Source organism: Musa acuminata, chromosome BXJ3-1 (assembly GCF_036884655.1).
Source record: "Musa acuminata AAA Group cultivar baxijiao chromosome BXJ3-1, Cavendish_Baxijiao_AAA, whole genome shotgun sequence".
Classification (NCBI taxonomy): Eukaryota; Viridiplantae; Streptophyta; class Magnoliopsida; order Zingiberales; family Musaceae; genus Musa; species Musa acuminata.
The window spans coordinates 22967541-22986834 of record NC_088349.1 but is presented as its reverse complement, the minus strand read 5'-3'; the positions used below and the strand labels follow the sequence as shown (position 1 = coordinate 22986834).

The 19294-nt window shown below is 37.6% G+C and overlaps 5 protein-coding genes across 5 annotated transcripts; 3 read left to right on the top strand and 2 right to left on the bottom strand.

Moving 5' to 3' along the window:
* Positions 1 to 203: 203 nt before the first annotated feature.
* LOC135628510 (uncharacterized) lies at positions 204 to 1999 on the top strand. Its single transcript, XM_065135208.1, has 2 exons — positions 204 to 573; positions 1529 to 1999. Exons 1-2 carry the CDS (start codon positions 333 to 335, stop codon positions 1819 to 1821), a joined length of 534 nt encoding a protein of 177 aa, XP_064991280.1. The 5' UTR covers positions 204 to 332; the 3' UTR covers positions 1822 to 1999.
* A 440-nt stretch (positions 2000 to 2439) lies between these two features.
* On the top strand, positions 2440 to 4687 carry LOC135628536 (cytochrome c oxidase subunit 6a, mitochondrial-like). The gene is made up of 4 exons (XM_065135260.1): positions 2440 to 2618; positions 2700 to 2806; positions 2888 to 2930; positions 4460 to 4687. Exons 1-4 carry the CDS (start codon positions 2495 to 2497, stop codon positions 4498 to 4500), a joined length of 315 nt encoding a protein of 104 aa, XP_064991332.1. The 5' UTR covers positions 2440 to 2494; the 3' UTR covers positions 4501 to 4687.
* Positions 4688 to 6807: 2120 nt separating this feature from the next.
* LOC135628890 (uncharacterized) lies at positions 6808 to 9389 on the bottom strand. Its single transcript, XM_065135847.1, has 5 exons — positions 9257 to 9389; positions 9051 to 9171; positions 8741 to 8844; positions 7222 to 7353; positions 6808 to 7057 (listed from the first exon to the last, which is right to left on the bottom strand). The coding sequence occupies exons 1-5, from the start codon at positions 9257 to 9259 to the stop codon at positions 7031 to 7033; spliced, it is 387 nt and encodes a 128-aa protein (XP_064991919.1). The 5' UTR covers positions 9260 to 9389; the 3' UTR covers positions 6808 to 7030.
* A 519-nt stretch (positions 9390 to 9908) lies between these two features.
* Positions 9909 to 13501, top strand: LOC135628812 (uncharacterized). The gene is made up of 3 exons (XM_065135731.1): positions 9909 to 10060; positions 12931 to 13141; positions 13227 to 13501. The coding sequence occupies exons 2-3, from the start codon at positions 12962 to 12964 to the stop codon at positions 13326 to 13328; spliced, it is 282 nt and encodes a 93-aa protein (XP_064991803.1). The 5' UTR covers positions 9909 to 10060; positions 12931 to 12961; the 3' UTR covers positions 13329 to 13501.
* A 583-nt stretch (positions 13502 to 14084) lies between these two features.
* Positions 14085 to 15062, bottom strand: LOC135628771 (AAA-ATPase At3g28510-like). Its single transcript, XM_065135673.1, has one exon. The coding sequence runs from the start codon at positions 14979 to 14981 to the stop codon at positions 14097 to 14099; it is 885 nt and encodes a 294-aa protein (XP_064991745.1). The 5' UTR covers positions 14982 to 15062; the 3' UTR covers positions 14085 to 14096.
* Positions 15063 to 19294: the final 4232 nt, after the last annotated feature.

Below are 19294 nucleotides of genomic sequence, written 5' to 3'. Positions count from 1 at the left end.
AGTCAAGTGACTGGTCCTTTAATATGGATATTACCGCCATAGGAATACAACATGAGACATTCAAAGAGAAGCATGTTCAAGTCTTTACACATACGTACGGCTGTAGAACATCCATCCCCATCGCCAGCAAACCGTTGCCATTCTCGTAAATTACAATCAAAGGAAAGCCATTTCTGTAGTCGACAGCCATCTAAGATCAACCCTTCAGCGTGGGGACTGATCTCCTCCTCAAAATCCAAAGCAAGGGAGAAAGCATTGCCAACTAGTAGTAGTGATCCCTTCTTTCTTTTTGGAAGGAGTAGAGGAAGAAACTACGAGGGGAGAGCACGAGGATGGTGTGGAAGCACGAATTCCAAAGCGTCTCCGTGTTGATGGCTGTTCTTCTCTTCGTCTTCCCCACCCCATGCGCCGCGGTGATGAGCGAGGGCACGGCCATGCAGCTCGCGCACGCCGAGCTCGTCCGGGTTGCAGGATATGGAGACGAGAGGCTGTCCACCGTGCTCGTCACCGGAACCCTTCTCTGCAGTGCACGCATGCACCGAAGTCCCGGCCTCTTCACATCCAACGTCCCAGGTTAGCCTTACTTGATTCCCATGCGTTCTGACACCGCCATTAGATTCCATCTATATATATCGATCAATACATGATCATCATGTGTTTGTTCTAATGCGACTCCTTCAAATCTTTCTGCCATCTTTCCAATCTATTTCTTCTCCTCAACTCTTCTCGTGTAGTTTCGGAGGATGATCTTTTTGCTCTCAGGAGGTTTTATCTCAATCATTAATGAAATTGTCAGCAATCACAAATAGGTAGAATGGTCAGTATCAAATGTTTGGTGAGTAGATCTGAAGCAAGGGTTTCTATCAGTTCAGGAAGAAGCTGTGACAAGCCATCCTATAATCTTGTTCGGTAAATCTGGCTAATTAGTACTTTGTGTATCAATGTAAAGACGATGCACAAGGTTGCTTCCTCCCACAAGCTCACGTAACCTTAGTGTTCTTTGCATGAGTACAGATGCGAGGTTGCTGATGAAACTTGAACACTGAAACTTAGGTGAGGAAGATGCAACTAATAGCTCTCTCTCTCTCTCTCTCTCTCTCTCTCTCTCTCTCGCTCGCTCGCTCGCTCATGTGCTTGTTGCGTTTCTTTACTACCATCACATCTATCACTAAAATATTTCAGGTCTTTGACAAGATTGTCCCAAGACTCCCAAGGCATAACATCTTCAATTACTTACAGTTTATGTGAAACAAGCATAAAGTTTGATCAATCTCTTCTATAGAAACAGTGAAGTTTTAGGTAACAGTCCATATTGTTCACATCCCCTATACCAAACTTCATGCTTGCACAGGTAGATCAAATGTTGTGTCATCTGAGAGCTATATCATAGCAAGCTTTCACAGGGAGGAAACAAAAGCAGCATAGCATAGTGGATGATGATGACTAGACAACACAAACATAACATCTGTAACTTTCGTGTTCGTTCAAATGACAGATTCACTGACATCAACTTGGCTGTGTTCTGAAGGTGCCAAGGTTGCAGTTGCATGCAAAACCGAAGGGAGAAGGGAGCTTAGCTGGGCCTATGGATTAACCGATGACTACGGAGAGTTCATTGTAGACCTCCCTTCCCATCTGCACGCAAACCCAAAGCTGGAAGAAGATTGCATTGTTAGGGTTCTTCGCGTGCCGAAGAAGGGTTCGTTCTGTGATCTTGTCGCAGGTGTACGCTCCAAACATATAATGTTGTCCTCGGTCGGAGAAAGCATCCGTGTGTATACAGCAGGAACCCTAATCTTGAGTCACAGGACCAGATCTTAATCGATTTCACCATGCATGTACGTACTGTTGCAGGAAATCATCATCACATTCGGAGATGCAGATTGACCAAAATAATTTCCATTGAGTAGTTGATGGAATCGTCAATCCTTGTGCAGTTCACATGTTTACATGTGTTTCCCAAATGTAATCATGAAATGGAAGATATCATATGCTGAGATATTCGTGCTTAATTACTGTACCCATGTTGGTTAATTTCACGGCAAGAATAAAAATTGGAGATAAATAAGTAAAAAGAAAAAAAAACCAATTTTAGGATTTTAATTAGCGAAGAAAAGAAATTGAAGCGGAATTCTTCAAGAAATTAATATGATAGCAGCTTAATGAAATTTCTCGTTTTCTATATAATAAAAACATATGAATCTTAATTAAATTATTACTCTTAGATTTAGGATACCCAATTAAAAACAAAATCGGTGATAAAATTGGTCGCATTGTTGGTGAGCAAACTCGGGTCTAGATGACGGGTTCGGGTTTGGTAGCACCGGTGTCGGGGTTCGGATCTAGAAGTTCAGTAGCGGGTCCGGATCTAGTAGGCCATGTGGCGGATTCGGGTTTAGATTGATCCCATTGGTTAAAACCTAAACCAGGTATGATTGGAGAAGCAAATCCGTTCAATCTAGCAAGAGAGACGGAGAGAGGGAGACGGAGCGACATGGCGGCGTCAATGGCGAGATCCGGCCTTCGATCGGCGTCGTTTCTCCTCCGCCGGGGAGCGAAGAGCAACGCCGTCGCCCCAGCCAAGAGGAGCTTCTCCGCCTCCGCCCACGATGACGCCCGTAAAGCTTCCCTTCGTTCGTTTTTCCTTCTAATTCCGATTCGTCCTTGGAATCGATGTTTACTTGTTGCGATCGTTGCAGATGAGACCGCGAAATGGGAGAAGATAACGTATGCCGGGATCGTGACCTGCACGACCCTCGCCATCTATAACCTCTCCAAGGGCCATCCCCACCACGAAGAACCGCCGGTATACTTACTGATTCTCTGGTAACGATCATGATGACGAAGTCGGAATTGATTTTCATGTTTAATCTTGTATTCGTTGCAGGCTTATCCTTACTTGCACATTCGCAACAAGGAATTCCCCTGGGGTTTGTTTTCCATAACCCGAATTTTTTTGTGTTTTTTGTCGATGTGAATGAATTGGATTGATTTTGTTGAATTATGCAGTAGTTGAATTCTTCTCGTGTCTTAAGGTTGTGTTTTAATTTATTTATTCGATGGAATTATATTGCCGATGATGAGATTGTGACAACAGAATCTGTGTAACGGTTGTTGTTAAAGCCCTAATTTGTGTATCAAAGAGATCTATTGATTCTTGATTTTATATGTTGACCAGCTGTTGAGTATCGGTAACCAAATACTCCTTCGGAGTTAGAAATGCATTGGCATCATCTGTTAGTTAAAATGATAAAACCATCTACCTTACCATCTGACAGCTAAAGACTTCGTTACTTTAGGTGAATTATGGTGTCCTTCAAGCTGGGTGCTTTTGTAATTTGTTTGGAAAAAAAAGAATTAAGTTCTTCTTAGACATTTCTTGGGGATGAAGAACTATGAGAAATCAAGATTCTTTTTTGTGTGTGCCACTGCATTGGTTGTATAACAAGTGGGAGAGATCATGCGTTTGTTACATGAGCCTAAGATATAGATTGATTATTAAGAATATTGGTGGTTGTAATTGTTCAAGGCTATAAATTTCCTCTTGTAAATTAGCACATGTTTATCAGGTAGTGCTTGTGTTTAAATTGCCATGTCGTTTAAGAGACAAGCTATGATATTTTTCTGTACAACAAGAATGCCATAAAATCCCAACTAATTGAGTCAACTATATGGATCTTTTGCCCTACGATATTTTTCTGTCACTTCTTAATTATGCTTGCTTTATAGCATCTAGTCATTGAGCAGTGTTAATTCTGAGAAAAAGGCCCGGTAACTAAGATAATCTTCTGATGCCTGTCTTATAGAATCCTTTCTACCTTCTTTTCTTGAACACATACTTGATTCCTAACACTTTCTCTCAATTTTGTGTATGTTTTAGTAGGCTTTTTGTGGTCGACTGAAATTTTATTTGAAACAAATAACACTTGTCCCTGAGACAACTCAATTTACGCATCCACCGGCCCCGCTGATGGGAGATCTGACACTCCTTTTTAATTTGTAGCAACTTGAGATAATGTCGGGTATGCAATTTGGACTTGGTAGCAACTTAGAATTTTTTTGCAATAGCAGGTCCAGACTCGATAGGCAGGCATCCTTTTGCTTATTCCCTAATCTATCTAGTTGTATATGATGTACATCAGGTACCAGTCTCATTTCTCATAGATTTGATATTATTATGTAATTTTTCACATATCAGCACTATGCTATGCTGCATGCTAAGCATATTGGTTAGAAGTTAGGACCCAGCTCTTTAAACCATTCTAATGTTTTTCTGTGTTTATCTGTTCCTCTAATTTTTATTTACAAGTGGTGCATTTGTTTCTTGTATGTTTTGTATACATGTTACAAGAACTACAAATGTACACAGTACATCTACTCTGCACTTTGCAATTTTGTTCTTATAAACGTTCCTCTTTGGTTTCTTTTCATTCTTATTGACGTCCGTTATATTTTCCAGGTCCTGATAGTCTCTTTGAGAAGAAGCACGCTGATCACTAGACAACCACTTAAATGTCAATCTTCTTGTCTAGTGTTCCATTGTGGAGAATGTCAAGACTCAGATTCACTTTGGAAACTTCTTCTGTTTTTATGTTATCTTCCAATAATGTCTAAACCTCATGAATTTGTGAGATTTTAATTGTCATACTTTTTAAGCTTTCAAGAGAATGATAGTATTTCCCCTCAATTTTCATGAGTTCATTTGGTGGTGGGTGATGGCACATGTTGCGTCTGGCATAGAGCATGTTTTATGATACAAAGAAATACTAGATCAATCAGAGTGGACATGATTCAAGCAAAGGAAGTGAAGGCATCAAGAGCTGATACTGCTTCTCACAGACCTGAAATGGCAAAGGTTCATTTTTCTATATAAATATGATCGCAACGTTTAGTATCCAAATATTGTCGATGTTGGTAAGACATCTAGTTGAAATTATTTGGAATGTTGTGTTGGGCCACTGTGCATAGATGAACATCATTTCATAATTTTTGTATCAGGAAGCAAATCCAGAGATACAACATTAAGCCACTGTCTTGGATTTGCTCTAATGGCTTCAGGAAGCAAATCCAGAGATAACATGACTGTCACTGGGCACCAGCAATGACACTGTTAAACGTTCCTCCAACTTCCTTACGTGTGTTACCTTTTATTGCAGATATTTGTCCTCTAAATGTGGACTTCATCCCTCACCTGCAGCAGACACATTTCGGCAACGGTCTTGGAGATGCCAACTTGAATACAGCTGAGGATCAACTGTAAGTGTGTTTCCGTCAAAGGAATTAACCCCAATAATTAGCATGCATGCATCTGTTGTAATAATAACAACTGTTAACATTACCATTAGAAGCATCAAGAATTCACTCGTATATATATTTGCATATTTCCTTAGGGTAATTAAATGGCAAGTGATATGCAACTTGATTTAAATGTGGACATATAATTGTTGTGGAAATGATTTGGCTAATATTTTGTCGCTTATGTTTTACTACTAATCCACCTGAAATAGATTCATTGATAACTCCTGATGGCCTTCTGTAATCAATACAAAACCTTGGATTGGTTGAAATATTTTGCAATAATATTGATTCCTCTTTGTCCACAAAATCATATACAAGCAAAAGAAAAATGATATTAATTGATGCCAAAAGGAAAGCCAAATGATGCTTTTATTAATTGATTCAAGTTGGATCTTATTGAATTACTGGATTGCAAGAATAAAATGCCCATATCTAGCTATAGTTAAAGAAGAAGATTCATCATAATATGTCCGCAAAACTTTCAACATTGGCACAAAAGTAACCTTGTTCCCTTTAATCTTGGTATAATTAGGATTGGAACCACAGAAACAATATCTGTCTACGTAATTAGAATTTAAATCTCTTTATTGATAATGATTAACACTATCTACGCTGACTCTCCTCATATTTCACATTGGCAAGTTAATTTTGCTATTTTTTTTACTTTTAGCACATTGCTAGCCGAGAGAAAGATTGTCATGAATGGAGAGATTTTTTTTTTGGGAAGCGAGCTTATGAATGTTTAGGTATTAAAGATTTTTTTCGGCTTGTTTATTAAATCATTAACGGTTGCCAAGAACATCTATTGTCCTGAACCTGGTCTGAAGCACTCACCAATTGGGGCAAAAAATTGATATTATCGAGTTAATATTCTATCTCGTCCATAATCCATTCGACATGGGAGGATTAGGCAAAAAGAAAAGCAAAAAAAAAAGGGTCAAACCATGCAGGTTAGCATGACTGATGTAATCAAAAGATTGTGGCCGTCATCTTTTGAACCCGTCAACGTGTTATCGTAACGTTTATTCAACTTCTTTTGTGTGTTATGATTCCACTCCCACGTGCTTCGAGACAAGTGCAAGCTCTTGAATTGACATATTTTACCCATTTGCACCGGAAGAGTGAAACGTAACCCATGGGATTGGTTAGAAACACCCCTGAGCTTAATCATTCTTCCTTGATCACCTTGTTTTATTCTGCAGTTATCTCGATTCATACTGGACTTTCCTTAATCCTTGACTTAAAAGAGGAATAAAGATGAGGATGTACCCTAGTAATGAAAGCTATCACAAAGCAGCATAGCCCAACACATGACTAATCCTGCACGAGGCTATTGGCAAGAGATTGCTTATAATGGCTTATATCTTTGATCACCAACCAATGCATTGGACCTTGATCACCTGGGCTCACAGAGGACCAATGAAGAAGGTATAGCTAGGGAAGCACCAAATAACATATCCTCGAAAAGGAATATCCATAAAGTGATTAGCATTTAGCAGCACTAGAAGATTATTAAGAAACCAACAGTAGTCATGTAATTTTCTGCCTTGTTTTAGTTACTAGCATTTCCAAGACTAAAACAAGTGACCGGATGGTAATGGGAAAGGTAGTTTTCATAACCTTAGCACTATTAAATCACATCGTACTCCGCGCTCTAATAAAATGAGGCCTACATCAGTCCACGCCTCCTTGAAACTCTCATAGGAAGCCTATCATGCTGAAAATTGATCGTCTATATGAGCAGCTTCTCAATAGCATCCTGCAGTCCGATGAGAGCAACTTAGTGCTGAAGTGCCAAAATAAAGCTAAAAGGGAATGCACGATGGTACAAGGAAAAGGTAAGATTCATGCACAAGCTAAGGGGAAAACAAGAAATAAGGGGGGTCACTGAAAACAGGCTAAAAAGTTAGTGAGAAAGTTCACCTTGAGTTGCTGTATTTGGGATTTCAACTGGCTACCTTCGTTGCTAGTCACAGAACAAGCAATCACAGGCCTTGTAACTCCACAAGCCCGACCAAGTGCTTGTTTGGAAGGAACAAATACGTATGGCACATTCTGGCATCAGGGAAAAGTGAAAATTAAATTTAGGGATAGCAGTATTTGCAGGTGACACTTAAAAATTTAGATATAGCAGAATAATTTACTGAGGGCCTTGGCCTAATGAAAATTTTCATTCAACATGTAATCAACACATTGAAATTGCAAAATCTTATCTGTTCTATGTTGATACTAAAGAAAGACATCCACCACAAAATTTTAATAAAAAATAATATTTACAACATAGAATTTTGTAGGATATTACTGCTATTAACCCAGAGAAAAGCTGTTCCACCACGACTTGCTAAGCGGTTAGAAGCAATGATTAGGAAACAGTAGTTCCACTATATGATCCTAATATGCACTTAGAACCGGCAACAAGTGCCACAAAGGTGAGTATCTTCTAAATGCAGTGCCTTGAGGACAAAGAGAATTTAATCCATGTCAAACAGTTAATATAATTTTTCATGCATTTATCAGATGATATCAAACCTAGAATTCTTACCCAGGAATATTTTTGTGCCAAAGGATAAGTGTGCAGTTGGACAAATACATTAACAAGGTAGACCATTCACAAAGCAGTGTATGACTGTCCTTCCACATTTACAAGCCGAAATGCTATAAGTAAAGGAAATTTGGATTTGAGACAAAAGCTTGGATTTTGAAAACTTTTTAAACTTAAATAGAATGAGTAAACATAGCACCCTTCCTGAGTTGGTGATGATGATGATGGAAGCAACAAGTGCTGCAACTGGAACCCTTGGGGTTGAAATATGATGTCATTATATTCCACTACCTAGATAATTTTTGAAAAAATGATCGTCATGAACTCGTGCAAATAAACATTTCCCCAATTCATCTGTCCAGGAATGAAAAAGATTTAATCCAAATACATTATCAAAGTTCATTTACCCTCAAAATCCTGAGACTTCAATAAAGGTATTCAACCTATATATAGTGAATTGTCCAGTTGTTTTATTGTCTACCAACCACATGATTAATATAAAGAGTACTGGCTGTAGCAACATCTGATGAGAAAAAAAAAAAATCTCAACATGGTTTTTAAAACCCTAATGTTGGTATCATAACATTAATTTTTAAATGTTCCATCATCCCATATGAGCTCATTAGTTCTAACCAAAGCATTGCGCGAGACTTTCTTGAACCCAGATTCTTAATCATGCGCTTCAAAAGTTGTTCAGGCATCTAACTTTTGAATAAATTCCACATTAAAACAATCAAAAAGGTTCCAAACATACATCTGGAACCGACGTTAGGATTAATACACATGCTAATGCATCATATTAATTCAACAAACTCTATTCTGCTACACTGAACACCTAACACCTGCTCATCAACTCAATTTAGTTTCTAGTTACCACCAAGCGCTGAAGAGAAACCATACCTTGTCCTCAGCAAGCAATGGGAGATGAAGGAGGATCTCGAGCGGCTCCGTGTCTGCCGCCATCACCACGAACTCCGATATTCCTCGGTTCAGAGTCTTGGTAGCTAAAACAAGATGTTTTTCAAGAAAAAGTAACCGCTGTCAGTCATCCAAGGCACCACGAAGCAGATGCAAGCACATGGATCAACATCCCAACAAAAGACAAAGGAGAAATCGGAAAAGGTCCGATTTTGAAGGCGAAAAGCAACGACTACTACTACCGCAAAAGAGGGAGAGAAAAGAAGAAGATGATACTGGTGAAAGAGGAAACCTTCATTGGCGCCTTTCTTGAGCTGCTTGTAGTTGGCGGCCTGCTGGATGAGGTCGAGGATGGTGATGGTCAGCTGGGCGTCAGCCAGGGGATACGCCTTAGGGTTCACCGCCTCCGTGCTCTGACTCAAGCAGACAGAAGCGATTCAGCCACGAAACAAACAGAGATGCAACAACACAAAAGATTGGAGAAGGAGTTCCGCCTACCATGGCTGCTTCCTCCGCCGGTCGATCGATCGAACAGGAGGACAAAAGCGAGTGGCAGCGCTGTCCCGTCAAACCCCTTCGCTTTATTGTTTGCCCTAATTGCTCCTGCGGCGTTGAACTTAAAACTTAAAAGGACGTCTATTGGGCTTAATTTGGATTCAATTTGGCCATAACTCGTTAAGGGCCCAATAACTAAAAAACTATATAGTGATGATAACACAAATAGTTAAATCGGGTTATTATTATTATTATTATTTTACCTCAATTGGATTCGGGTACAAGTTTGAATTCAAAAAAAAAATGGTGCATAGCCCATTAGAGGATCACCAGTTCAAGTCGGATCTTTAACGGATCGCAGATCCGCGTTCACATCCCCTTCTCCTAACCCGGCAAAGAATGAAGTCGGGTGTTTGTTCATATTCTCATATCCCCTTCTCAAAACTTGACCCGGATCCAGATTTTAACGGGTCATCATAAATCCGACCCGTGTTTATATCCTCTTCCTTGAATCAAATAAATAAATAAATAAAATAAATATGAAACGAACTTCTGGTTCTGATCATACCCCTGTCGACTGCTATACGTAGGTCCCACGCGAAATCCTTGCATAAGTATAATAACAGTGAAGGTCTTAAATTGAGTAATAGGTAAACGAGTGGAAGTGTCTTTCTCAATCCAGAACCCTCCTCGCTGTGCCTTGTTCCTCAAGACCACAAACAAGCCGAACTTTCTTCTATAAGAATCAAATCACGTCACAGCGATCTCATCTTCGTCGCCTCCTCATCACCTGCCCGCTCTCCACAGGTGTATACGGGCATCTGATCTCTACTTTTTCGGTTTTTCTTGCGCATATAACATGTTTCTTGATCCGTCATTGGTGTTATATGTTTGAGAATGCCTGCAGAAAATGCGTGTTTATGGGGAAGACAGAACGATTAGGACGGTCTTACCGTTGTTTCATTCATTGGTTTCTTTAGATTTATGATTTCGACTGTTAATGCCTGCAGAAAGTTGAGCTTTAGTTGTGTGAAGGAAAATGCCCTAATTTTAGCCTTACCTGAGAGCTAAACGATACGAAGTTTATTTACGATTCATTTATGTGCATACCTTGCGTTCGTACTTCCTCGAGACTAGTGATAGTGGAGGGGCTCTGGAATTGGGTTCTTTGATGTTAGATGCAGCAACGGCAAAACTGCTACAAGATTTTGGGGTGTTCCTTGGACTTGCAAGATGTTGGATCAGCTGATCATCCTTCGATCAACTTGGAACTTGTTTTAGTTATTGAGAATGTTACGGGAACAAATAATTTTTTTAGAAGGTTATCATTTCGCAAGAAGTGATACTATTGGAGTAAGAGACTGGTATTAGTGTTCTTTGCTCGTTTTCTGATGGAATTTAGTGCATCCGACTGTCAGAAGAGCTAAAATCTATAGCATCCTTTGCCTTGATCTTAAAGCTGTTGTGGTTATACATGCTCCACCGCTTATTTTCTCTTAGCAGTGGAGTATTTCTGTTCATTTGCATGAGCTAGGATGTGTGCGTAATTGTCTGGTGCGGGTTATTTCGTGCCAAGAAGGTTTTATGTGTTGTGATTTTCATATAATCCCTTTGATTCTACATGAAAAATAATGGTGGTAAACTCACTTTGCCTTTTCTTTCTATTTCTTTTCTTGGATGATGTTGTTTTTCTAATTCCTTTGATGTCAATTGCAAATTCTCAAGCTTGACATATGTTCATTATGAAAGTACATTATCCTTGTTTGAGGCCTATCCATTTGTTATGATCCGGACTTGGATATCTGGTCATCAATAGATAAAGGATAGCAAACTTAAAGAGAACTCATGGAGCAAACTTTGGTTGAATCATTTGTAGTTATCATAGGACAGCATTCATAACAATGGAGAAATGATGGATCATTTTAGCCGGTTGCTGAATTTATTTCTAAAATACTAGGTTCAGGGTAAAGAGAAAAAGCATTTTAAGCTTTAATGAAACCAAAATTCTAAAATATCAGGATTCAATGATTCACCAAAGACAGCATTTTATTTTGACCATTTAACTCACACATTCTCACTAAAGTTACCTTATGATTTAGATGTCTGCTTGCTTATATTTTAGGTTAAGTTTTTATCTTACTCTTCTTATGATGGCATCATGTTTAGATTGCATATGTCAAGGTAATAAGACATTAAAATTAATCATAGAGCCTTTTGACTTGGACACTAAGGCTAAATCCAAACTAGAGGGACAAAAATTGCTTAGACAATTTATCATGTGTGATGCAGTGAATCATCTTATGATTCTTAGAATCATCTATTCAACTTATCATGTGTGAGGTTGCACTTGTGGTTTGTGAACATGACACAATGAACTTCAGATTTGTGACGAGCTGTAATCAATCATTCAATAGTTGGTATCAGAATGTAGAAGGCACATGAAATAGAGATCGAATAGCCAAGTGAAAATTTATTAAAAAAACAAGAAAGATATTGGTAAAAGTGACATGATGCAAAATACTGGATTGAGTAAAAAAAGGATAGACATTTCAGCGAAGGTGATGGTAATTATTTGCAAGTAAATGCTCGATCTAACTTGTTCCAATTAGAGAGCTTGAGGAATCACCTATAGTGTATTATTCAGAATATTTATGCCATTCTGAACTCTTCTTGAACATCTTAATTGAGGGTAGTTTAGACTTTAATATCACAAATAAATGTAATAATCGATCAATGGTTACTTGTTATTCATGTTGTTGGTTAGTCCAAGAAACTTAGCTTTGTACCTATTGTCTCTTCAAATGACAACAGGTTCTCACTTTTTGGCAGAAAACACAGTTCTCACTTTTTGTATGCTGCAGAGGATCTGCAAGTTCATATTTTTGTATTTGCTCAGTAAGTTAATGTAGTTTCCTTTTCCTTTCAAAAAAAAGAAAAACGTAGCTGCCTAGGTTTAAAAAATACAAACTAAACTAAGATTAAATGAGACTATGCAAACTTGGAGAAACCCAACTGTACTCTAAACCAAAAATATTGCAAACGTGAACTAGTTTTGTATTTATTTGTGTGATGTACCTTATTTCACTCACAACAGATGATGAAAGGGATGAAGAAACATGATCAATATTATGGGAATTTCAGGCAGCCCATGCTTTGTTCTATGGAACTTGTATAAACCAAAACTACTATATTTGCAGCTTTTGTTGAACAACTTTGCAGAGTAAGCCAGGCTGCATATGTATTTATGGTTTGAGTTTATGTATTCCGAAATTCTAATAGAAATGTATGTCTCTAAGCCATGTCAAAATTCTTAAATTGGCTGTTAAACTGTGGGTCTTCAATGCCTTGTTCATCTACGATGTCTCTTCATCAATGGTTGTGGTAACGTGTTCTCTTTTTCTCGATGGAGCAAGAGATAGACTAGCTTCACTTCTTATGTATTTCCTGTAAACCCACTGCAGAACTGACCAAAGAGAATATCATAACTCGAAGAAGTCTGAGCATGTTATCCAAGTCTTGTTGTAACTCTTGCATATTTTGTTGTTTAGCCTTATGATACGTTCTACATTAGAAATGAGGAATGATAATTCTGCATGAATATTAAGAGATATTACATTTTGTATTTTCTGCTTTATCTTGTATAATATGTATATTATAGTAACCCATCTACTGTGCAGAGGAATTTTTCACTAGATCCTTAATCTCAAGATGGAAGCACAAAAAACTAAATCCAAAGAGTCACCATCAGTTGATCCAGCCATGGCCTCATGTCGAAAGAAGAAATCAGATGATGCCAGTTTCATGGAGGATCTGAGAGACCACATTGATGAATTCATTCATGCTTCGATGGATGAGCATAAGAGTTGCTTCAAGAAGACTATTCAAAAGGTCAGCAGAAAGACCACGCATACATGCTTCACGTCCACCGATTGGAATATGAATTTGTCCATAACCTCTTTACTTGCATCTTCAGATGTTTGGAATGTCCAAGGTGGTTGCGCAGAGGGCTTCAGAAACTAAAGAAGTCGAAAGTTCTTTGCCACTTCAGACAACTGTGGCCCAGGAGGGTATGTGAGACCATGTTTCTGCTTGTTGCCTGCACAATTTATAAGCTAGTCATATACTGCTGGGTATGAATAAGCAGTTGACATTTTTTTTTGCTTTGCATATGTTGCTTATAGTACCTGATTGCACTCTCAAACATGTCATCGATCTTAGGTGATATACGTAATCTTCATGTTTTCGGCATTTCTGCTGTCGTTGTTGCTATTGGTCCTTTGCCCATGTGGGTCGGTTTAGTCATCTCTACAAAATGTTGTTCTTTTCCTCGTTGGATTCGAAACTTGTTTCTTTGGGGGGAACAAAAGCAAACATAAAAGGGGGGAAGTGATGCAAAGAGAAATGAAATGGTAGAAGCGTAGGACAGTGTCACAACAGAATGAAGCTAGTAGTTTAGTTACTGGTCATGTTATTTTCTGGATTCATATATATTATCAAGAGAAGACATATCAGGGTTGACATTACAAATTATGGTTCAAAGTGGTCTATTAAAAGATGAGGGACTTCCTTTGAATCTATCTCCCTCACTTCAACTTATTTTTGCAAGTACTTTGCATCTAATACGAGACAGTCTTTCTCATTTGATCTTTTTTTTTTTTATCTTCGTGTCATGGGAAATCCACCCACCATCCATCACACACAACTCCACGATACAATGGGTGTCATGACTCATTTTTATATTCCAACACGAAAGCTCTTCTGAAACATCGCAAAAACCATTAACTAAAGGACCACCACTAGAGGAGGAGGAGGAGGATAAGGTAAGCAGCCTCTAGTGCTCTTCCTACTGCTTCACTTGCGTCTCCTTCTTCCCCTTTCCTCCGTCCTCTTCCTGTTTTTTTTGGTCCAGTGTTCGAACCAAATCCCTCAGACACTGGCTTGCCTTGTCCTCGTCGCGTAGATTCTTGGGCATCAGCGACTCCGCAACCTCCGCCGGTGAGATGTTCACCATCTCCAGCAGGTCCTTCACCTTCTCGAACAACGGGTGCTCCTCCACTTCCAAGTAATTCTTAGCAAGAACCTTGAACGCCTCGAAACCGCAGTAGCCAAGCTCGATGTGTACGTCCATCCTCCCCCTTCTTATCAAAGCTGGGTCGAGTTCCTCCACGTGGTTCGTCGTGAACACGATAAGACGCTCGCCTCCGCATGCAGACCACAGACCGTCGATGGAATTCAACAGCCCCGAGAGCGTCACTTTGCTCGTCCCCTCACCCTTCTTTTGACCGTCGATAAAATTCAACGGCCCCGAGAACGTCGCTTTGCTCTTCCCCTCATCACCCTTCTCCTCGTCGACGCTCTCTTTGTTTCCCTGGTTGCTCTTTTTTGCTTCTCGGGCGCCAGAGAGATGGAGGGAACAGTCGATGTCCTCGATCACGATGATGGACTTGCTGCCAGTGTTCACGATGAGGTGGCGGAGCTCAGTGTTGTCCTTGACGGTGGTGAGGTCGATGTCGTAGACATCGTAGTTGAGGAAGTTGGCCATGCATCCGATCATGGTGGACTTGCCGGTGCCCGGTGGACCATAGAGAAGGTAGCCGCGCTTCCATGCCTTGCCGATCTTGGCATAGTAGTCTTGGCTCTTGCTGAAGGTCTCCAGGTCGTCGATGATCTCTTGCTTCTTCTTAGGCTCCATAGCCAGCATTGCAAAACTCGCCGGGTGCTCCAACATCGCCTGCGTCGATGCTACTTGGTGATCTACATAATTCTTGACATGATTTATATTACCGGAGATGGATTAGTACGTGCACCTGTTCCCACAGCTCATCTCTGCGCGCGGAGTTGGTGAACATCATCCGTTCTCGGTTCTTTGCCACCGCCTCGTGGCTCGTCCTCATGACATGAGAAAGGTATTGCTTCCCCACCTGTCGCCATTGTCGGGCACCGAGCGTGAGCTTATACAACTTCTTCTGCGTGGTCCCTGCATCTCCTCTCCTGATTTGCTGGCGATGGTAACTCCACTTGACCTTGATCGCCTTACCTTTTCCCTTGTTACCCTCATCCGGCACGAACACATCGGTTATCGTCTCATCAGTGTCCATGGTGAACATGAGACGGCGGCCGGTGGGGTCGGTGGCGGACTTCAACCGGAGAGCGGTATCGGAGGACATGGTGTTGAGATAGGTCTCCACGCTGAAGTAGAAGCCGTTGGTGGTGAATGTCTCCCGGCCTTCCCTGGGGATGATGATATGCACCTCGTTGAACCACCACAGCATGAAGAGTCGGTACAAATTGTAGAACATGGCCGGCAGCTGGTTCACCGTGCCGATGACGTTAAACATGATCATGGCGTATAGCGTCGACATGGTCGCACCGCTCATGCTGCCGGCGGAGCTCTGTACGCTGGTCGTCTGGTTAGAGCTAAAAGAACGATGGCCGGCCTAAGGCAAACGTGAAGAGGAGGAGACACTGCTGCTATTCGAAGCCACAGAGCTACGAGGTTTAGAAGAAATAAAAAGGCTCGGTGAGATTGTTCACTTATATATTTTTGTTTCCAGCTATTTAGGATCCACTAAATAAATCTTTTACCGAATTAAAATATATATATATGTAAATAATCCTTTGTAATAATAATAAGAAAGTAATATTTGTGGTATTAATTCTTTATATGATTTCTCATGGTAAGATTTGATTTGAAATAATATATTCTTATAAAATCATACTATGATTGGAGACTTTATAAATATATCGACCAATTAATTACAAAATATGAGGTGCCTACTTTAAGTGGGCCCCACTTGATACCTTTGTTCCAAACAAAAATGATAGGCAATAGCTATATGTTCCACACGCAGTACCAATATATTATCGAAATATATTGTGCTTTAGTTTTTTTTATTTTTAGAGTATAGAAAAATAGGATTAGATACATATGTACATAGATACATAGATACATACATAATATATGATATGGTTAGATTAAAATCATTTTAATTTGGAAGGAATGTAAAAATTAAAAGGTTAGCCATGATGGATATATCACAAATATATACTTCATAATGTAATATCATAGTAGTCGTTTGTAATGTAACTCATCCTACCTCTATAGGATTATATATAAATCGAACAAATTTATTAATAGAATATGAAATATTTTGTCATGTAATGAATAGATTGTGTAATGCATATACTAACAAAAGACCGATCCCTCGTAGTGATATTAAAGTGGATATGAGTTTGTCTAATTTAACAAATCTTTTACGTATTTGTATTAGTGTTTGAGTGAGAATCACCTTGTGTGATAAAAATCTTTTCAACTTCAAAGAAATAATAAGATGTTTTATAGATAAATTGTAAGATGGGATCGATAAAGAGTGTGTGGCTACTGAGATCACTAACGTATAAAAGAGAATAAAAAAATGATGTGACCCTCGCGATGATAAATGAATTATTTGAGTTCGTTATGCTATGTTTCGGATACTTGCTAGAGAAGGACTTAAGAGTGAAGGTAGGTAGATGAAATACCAAACAATTATAGAAAGGTTTTGTGTCTCTCTCTTTATGGCTTATGTGTTTTTGTTTTGAATTTATTTACAAAATTTTTTAAATTTATATTTTATTTATTCCCCTTGTCGGTGCTATCATCAAGATAAGCTTCTCTTAATTAGGTTAATATAAAAGGAAAAATAATGATTTTTTAAGCAAACTCTATTATACATCTTTCTATATTCAATAGGATGAATTGGCATTTATCACAAAACTAAAATAAAATTTTTATGTTGTTTCATATGTTTTTTGTCATTTGTGAAATATTATTGAGCTTGGATTTTAAAATTAATTAACCTCATGCATGAATCGTATGATCTTGAAAAATAAATGTTCTCATCGAATGCTTTTGTTTGGTTCATAAAAAAAAAAAAATCACTAAACTCAATAAAATAGCTCCTTTTTTCATGACTCATGTTGAAGTTACACATTAGAACAATAATAGACCAGAAGAGTTTGAGAACATTTAAAAATGAAGTCAAATGGATCCACTGGTGACAAGTACACCTAGTTTATGAATATTGCTAGTGGATTAAATTTGTCTCTAATTTTGATATGATAATATCAATTATGGAGGTAACAGTAATTTGACAAACTATGAAATTATGTAATCTTTGATTAAAACAACTCATATTTATTAACCTATGAGATGAAGTTGCTCAATTAGAATTAGAATTAGAATTAGAATTAGAAGAACAATTAGTTGTCAATCATACCCTTATCTTTTTCGACGGTGACATAATTAACACTTTTGAGACTTTGTTAAGTTACTTGAAACTTTTTAAAAAATTATATGATGAAATACAAAAATTGATAAAAAAATATAGTTCAGTAAAATCATATTATTTTATAATAAAAGAATTTAGGTATCTTAAGAGTAGATTGTGATAAGTGTAGATGGTGATGATTTAAGTCATTGCTTGTTCAATGATTATGAAGAATTAAGATCATCTTATCTTGAACATAAAAGAACTACATCAAAAGCCATTATAATAACATACCCTAGAAAATAGCAAAAAAGAATCTACATGAGATGAACAAGAAAAATATGAAGATTCAATTGACAATGATGGGTTAATAAGCTCACTTCAAAAGCAAAATGAACTCTTGTTATAAACCTTGGGAAAGCTTGAAATAGGAAATATAAGCTCACTTCAAAAGCAAAATGAACTCTCTTTATAAGCCTTGGAAAATCTTGAAATCAGAAATATAACATTTATTTATAAAAAAAGGAAAGTGGTTTTACATCAAATAACTTTTACTATGGGACTAAAGGATCAACTCTACATGCAAATATATCTTCAAACATAAGTGTAATTTTTTGTGGTAAAAATGGGAACTATGTTCACTCTTACAATTCAAGGGGGAAAAAAAAAAAGTTCATCGTCACATAAAATATTAGTTTGGGTTCTAAAAGTGACCATATGTCATTTAAAAGCTTACGAACTTAAGGGGGAAGAAATAAAATTCTAATCTTAAAGGATTCAAAATTAATAGTACCAAAAAAACTAGATTTTCTTCCTTGTAGGTATGCCTTTAAATAAAAGCCTGGTGCTCAAGATAGATGATAAAAAATTCTATATTTTTTTAAATTCACTAGGGATATGTCATTTTTTATTGCAATAATAAATAAAAATTCATTGATATTAGAAACAAATTCAATCTTATTATTATAGCAAGAAAATAATGCATACTTTTGGTTTAATCTCTCATTGCATAGAAATAATAATAATAATAATAATAATAATAATAATAATAATAAAATAAGGTTCAACTATAATAAGGAAAAATTATGAGTTAATGTCATGATACCAAGTTTGAAAAGTCATAATAATTTCTTATAATATCATCATATCAAGTTAACTTTCATACATGTATTTAATTTATTATGTTTGATAGAAAAGAGGGAGAAGTTATGACTTGATGTTATCAAGATTTTATTCTAATATATAATGTTTCATTCGGTACTATATACTTATGGCATCAAGTTGTGTGCCTTATTCAATATGATAAAATACTCATGATGTCAAAGTGAATTATCCGTTTCAAAAATTGATACTCTGACCTCAAAATTACATCTTCATATTTGAAATGTATTTCAATGAAATGAATGACACTACCATGCATTTTTCAATCTTCAAAAAAATCTTTATAATATTATATCATATAGATCAGAAGTGTTTTCTAAAACTCCTTCGTCAATCAATTGTGAGATAGAAGGTAAAGATTGTCGACTCCAATAACTCAATCGAAGAGATGAGAATAATACATTGCATATCTTTGATGCTACTCTAAAAGTTTTTTTCTAATTTACAAATGCATTATTGTAAAATTCAAAAATTACAATAAGTAAATAAGAGAGTCTCAATCATCAAAGTTATCTTTTAAGGAATCTTATCATTGGACTTCCTTTCTATTAATCGATAATCATAATCAGAATTCAATTATGTCGATAATATATCTTACTTAATTAGATAGGACCATATAATCTAAACATTC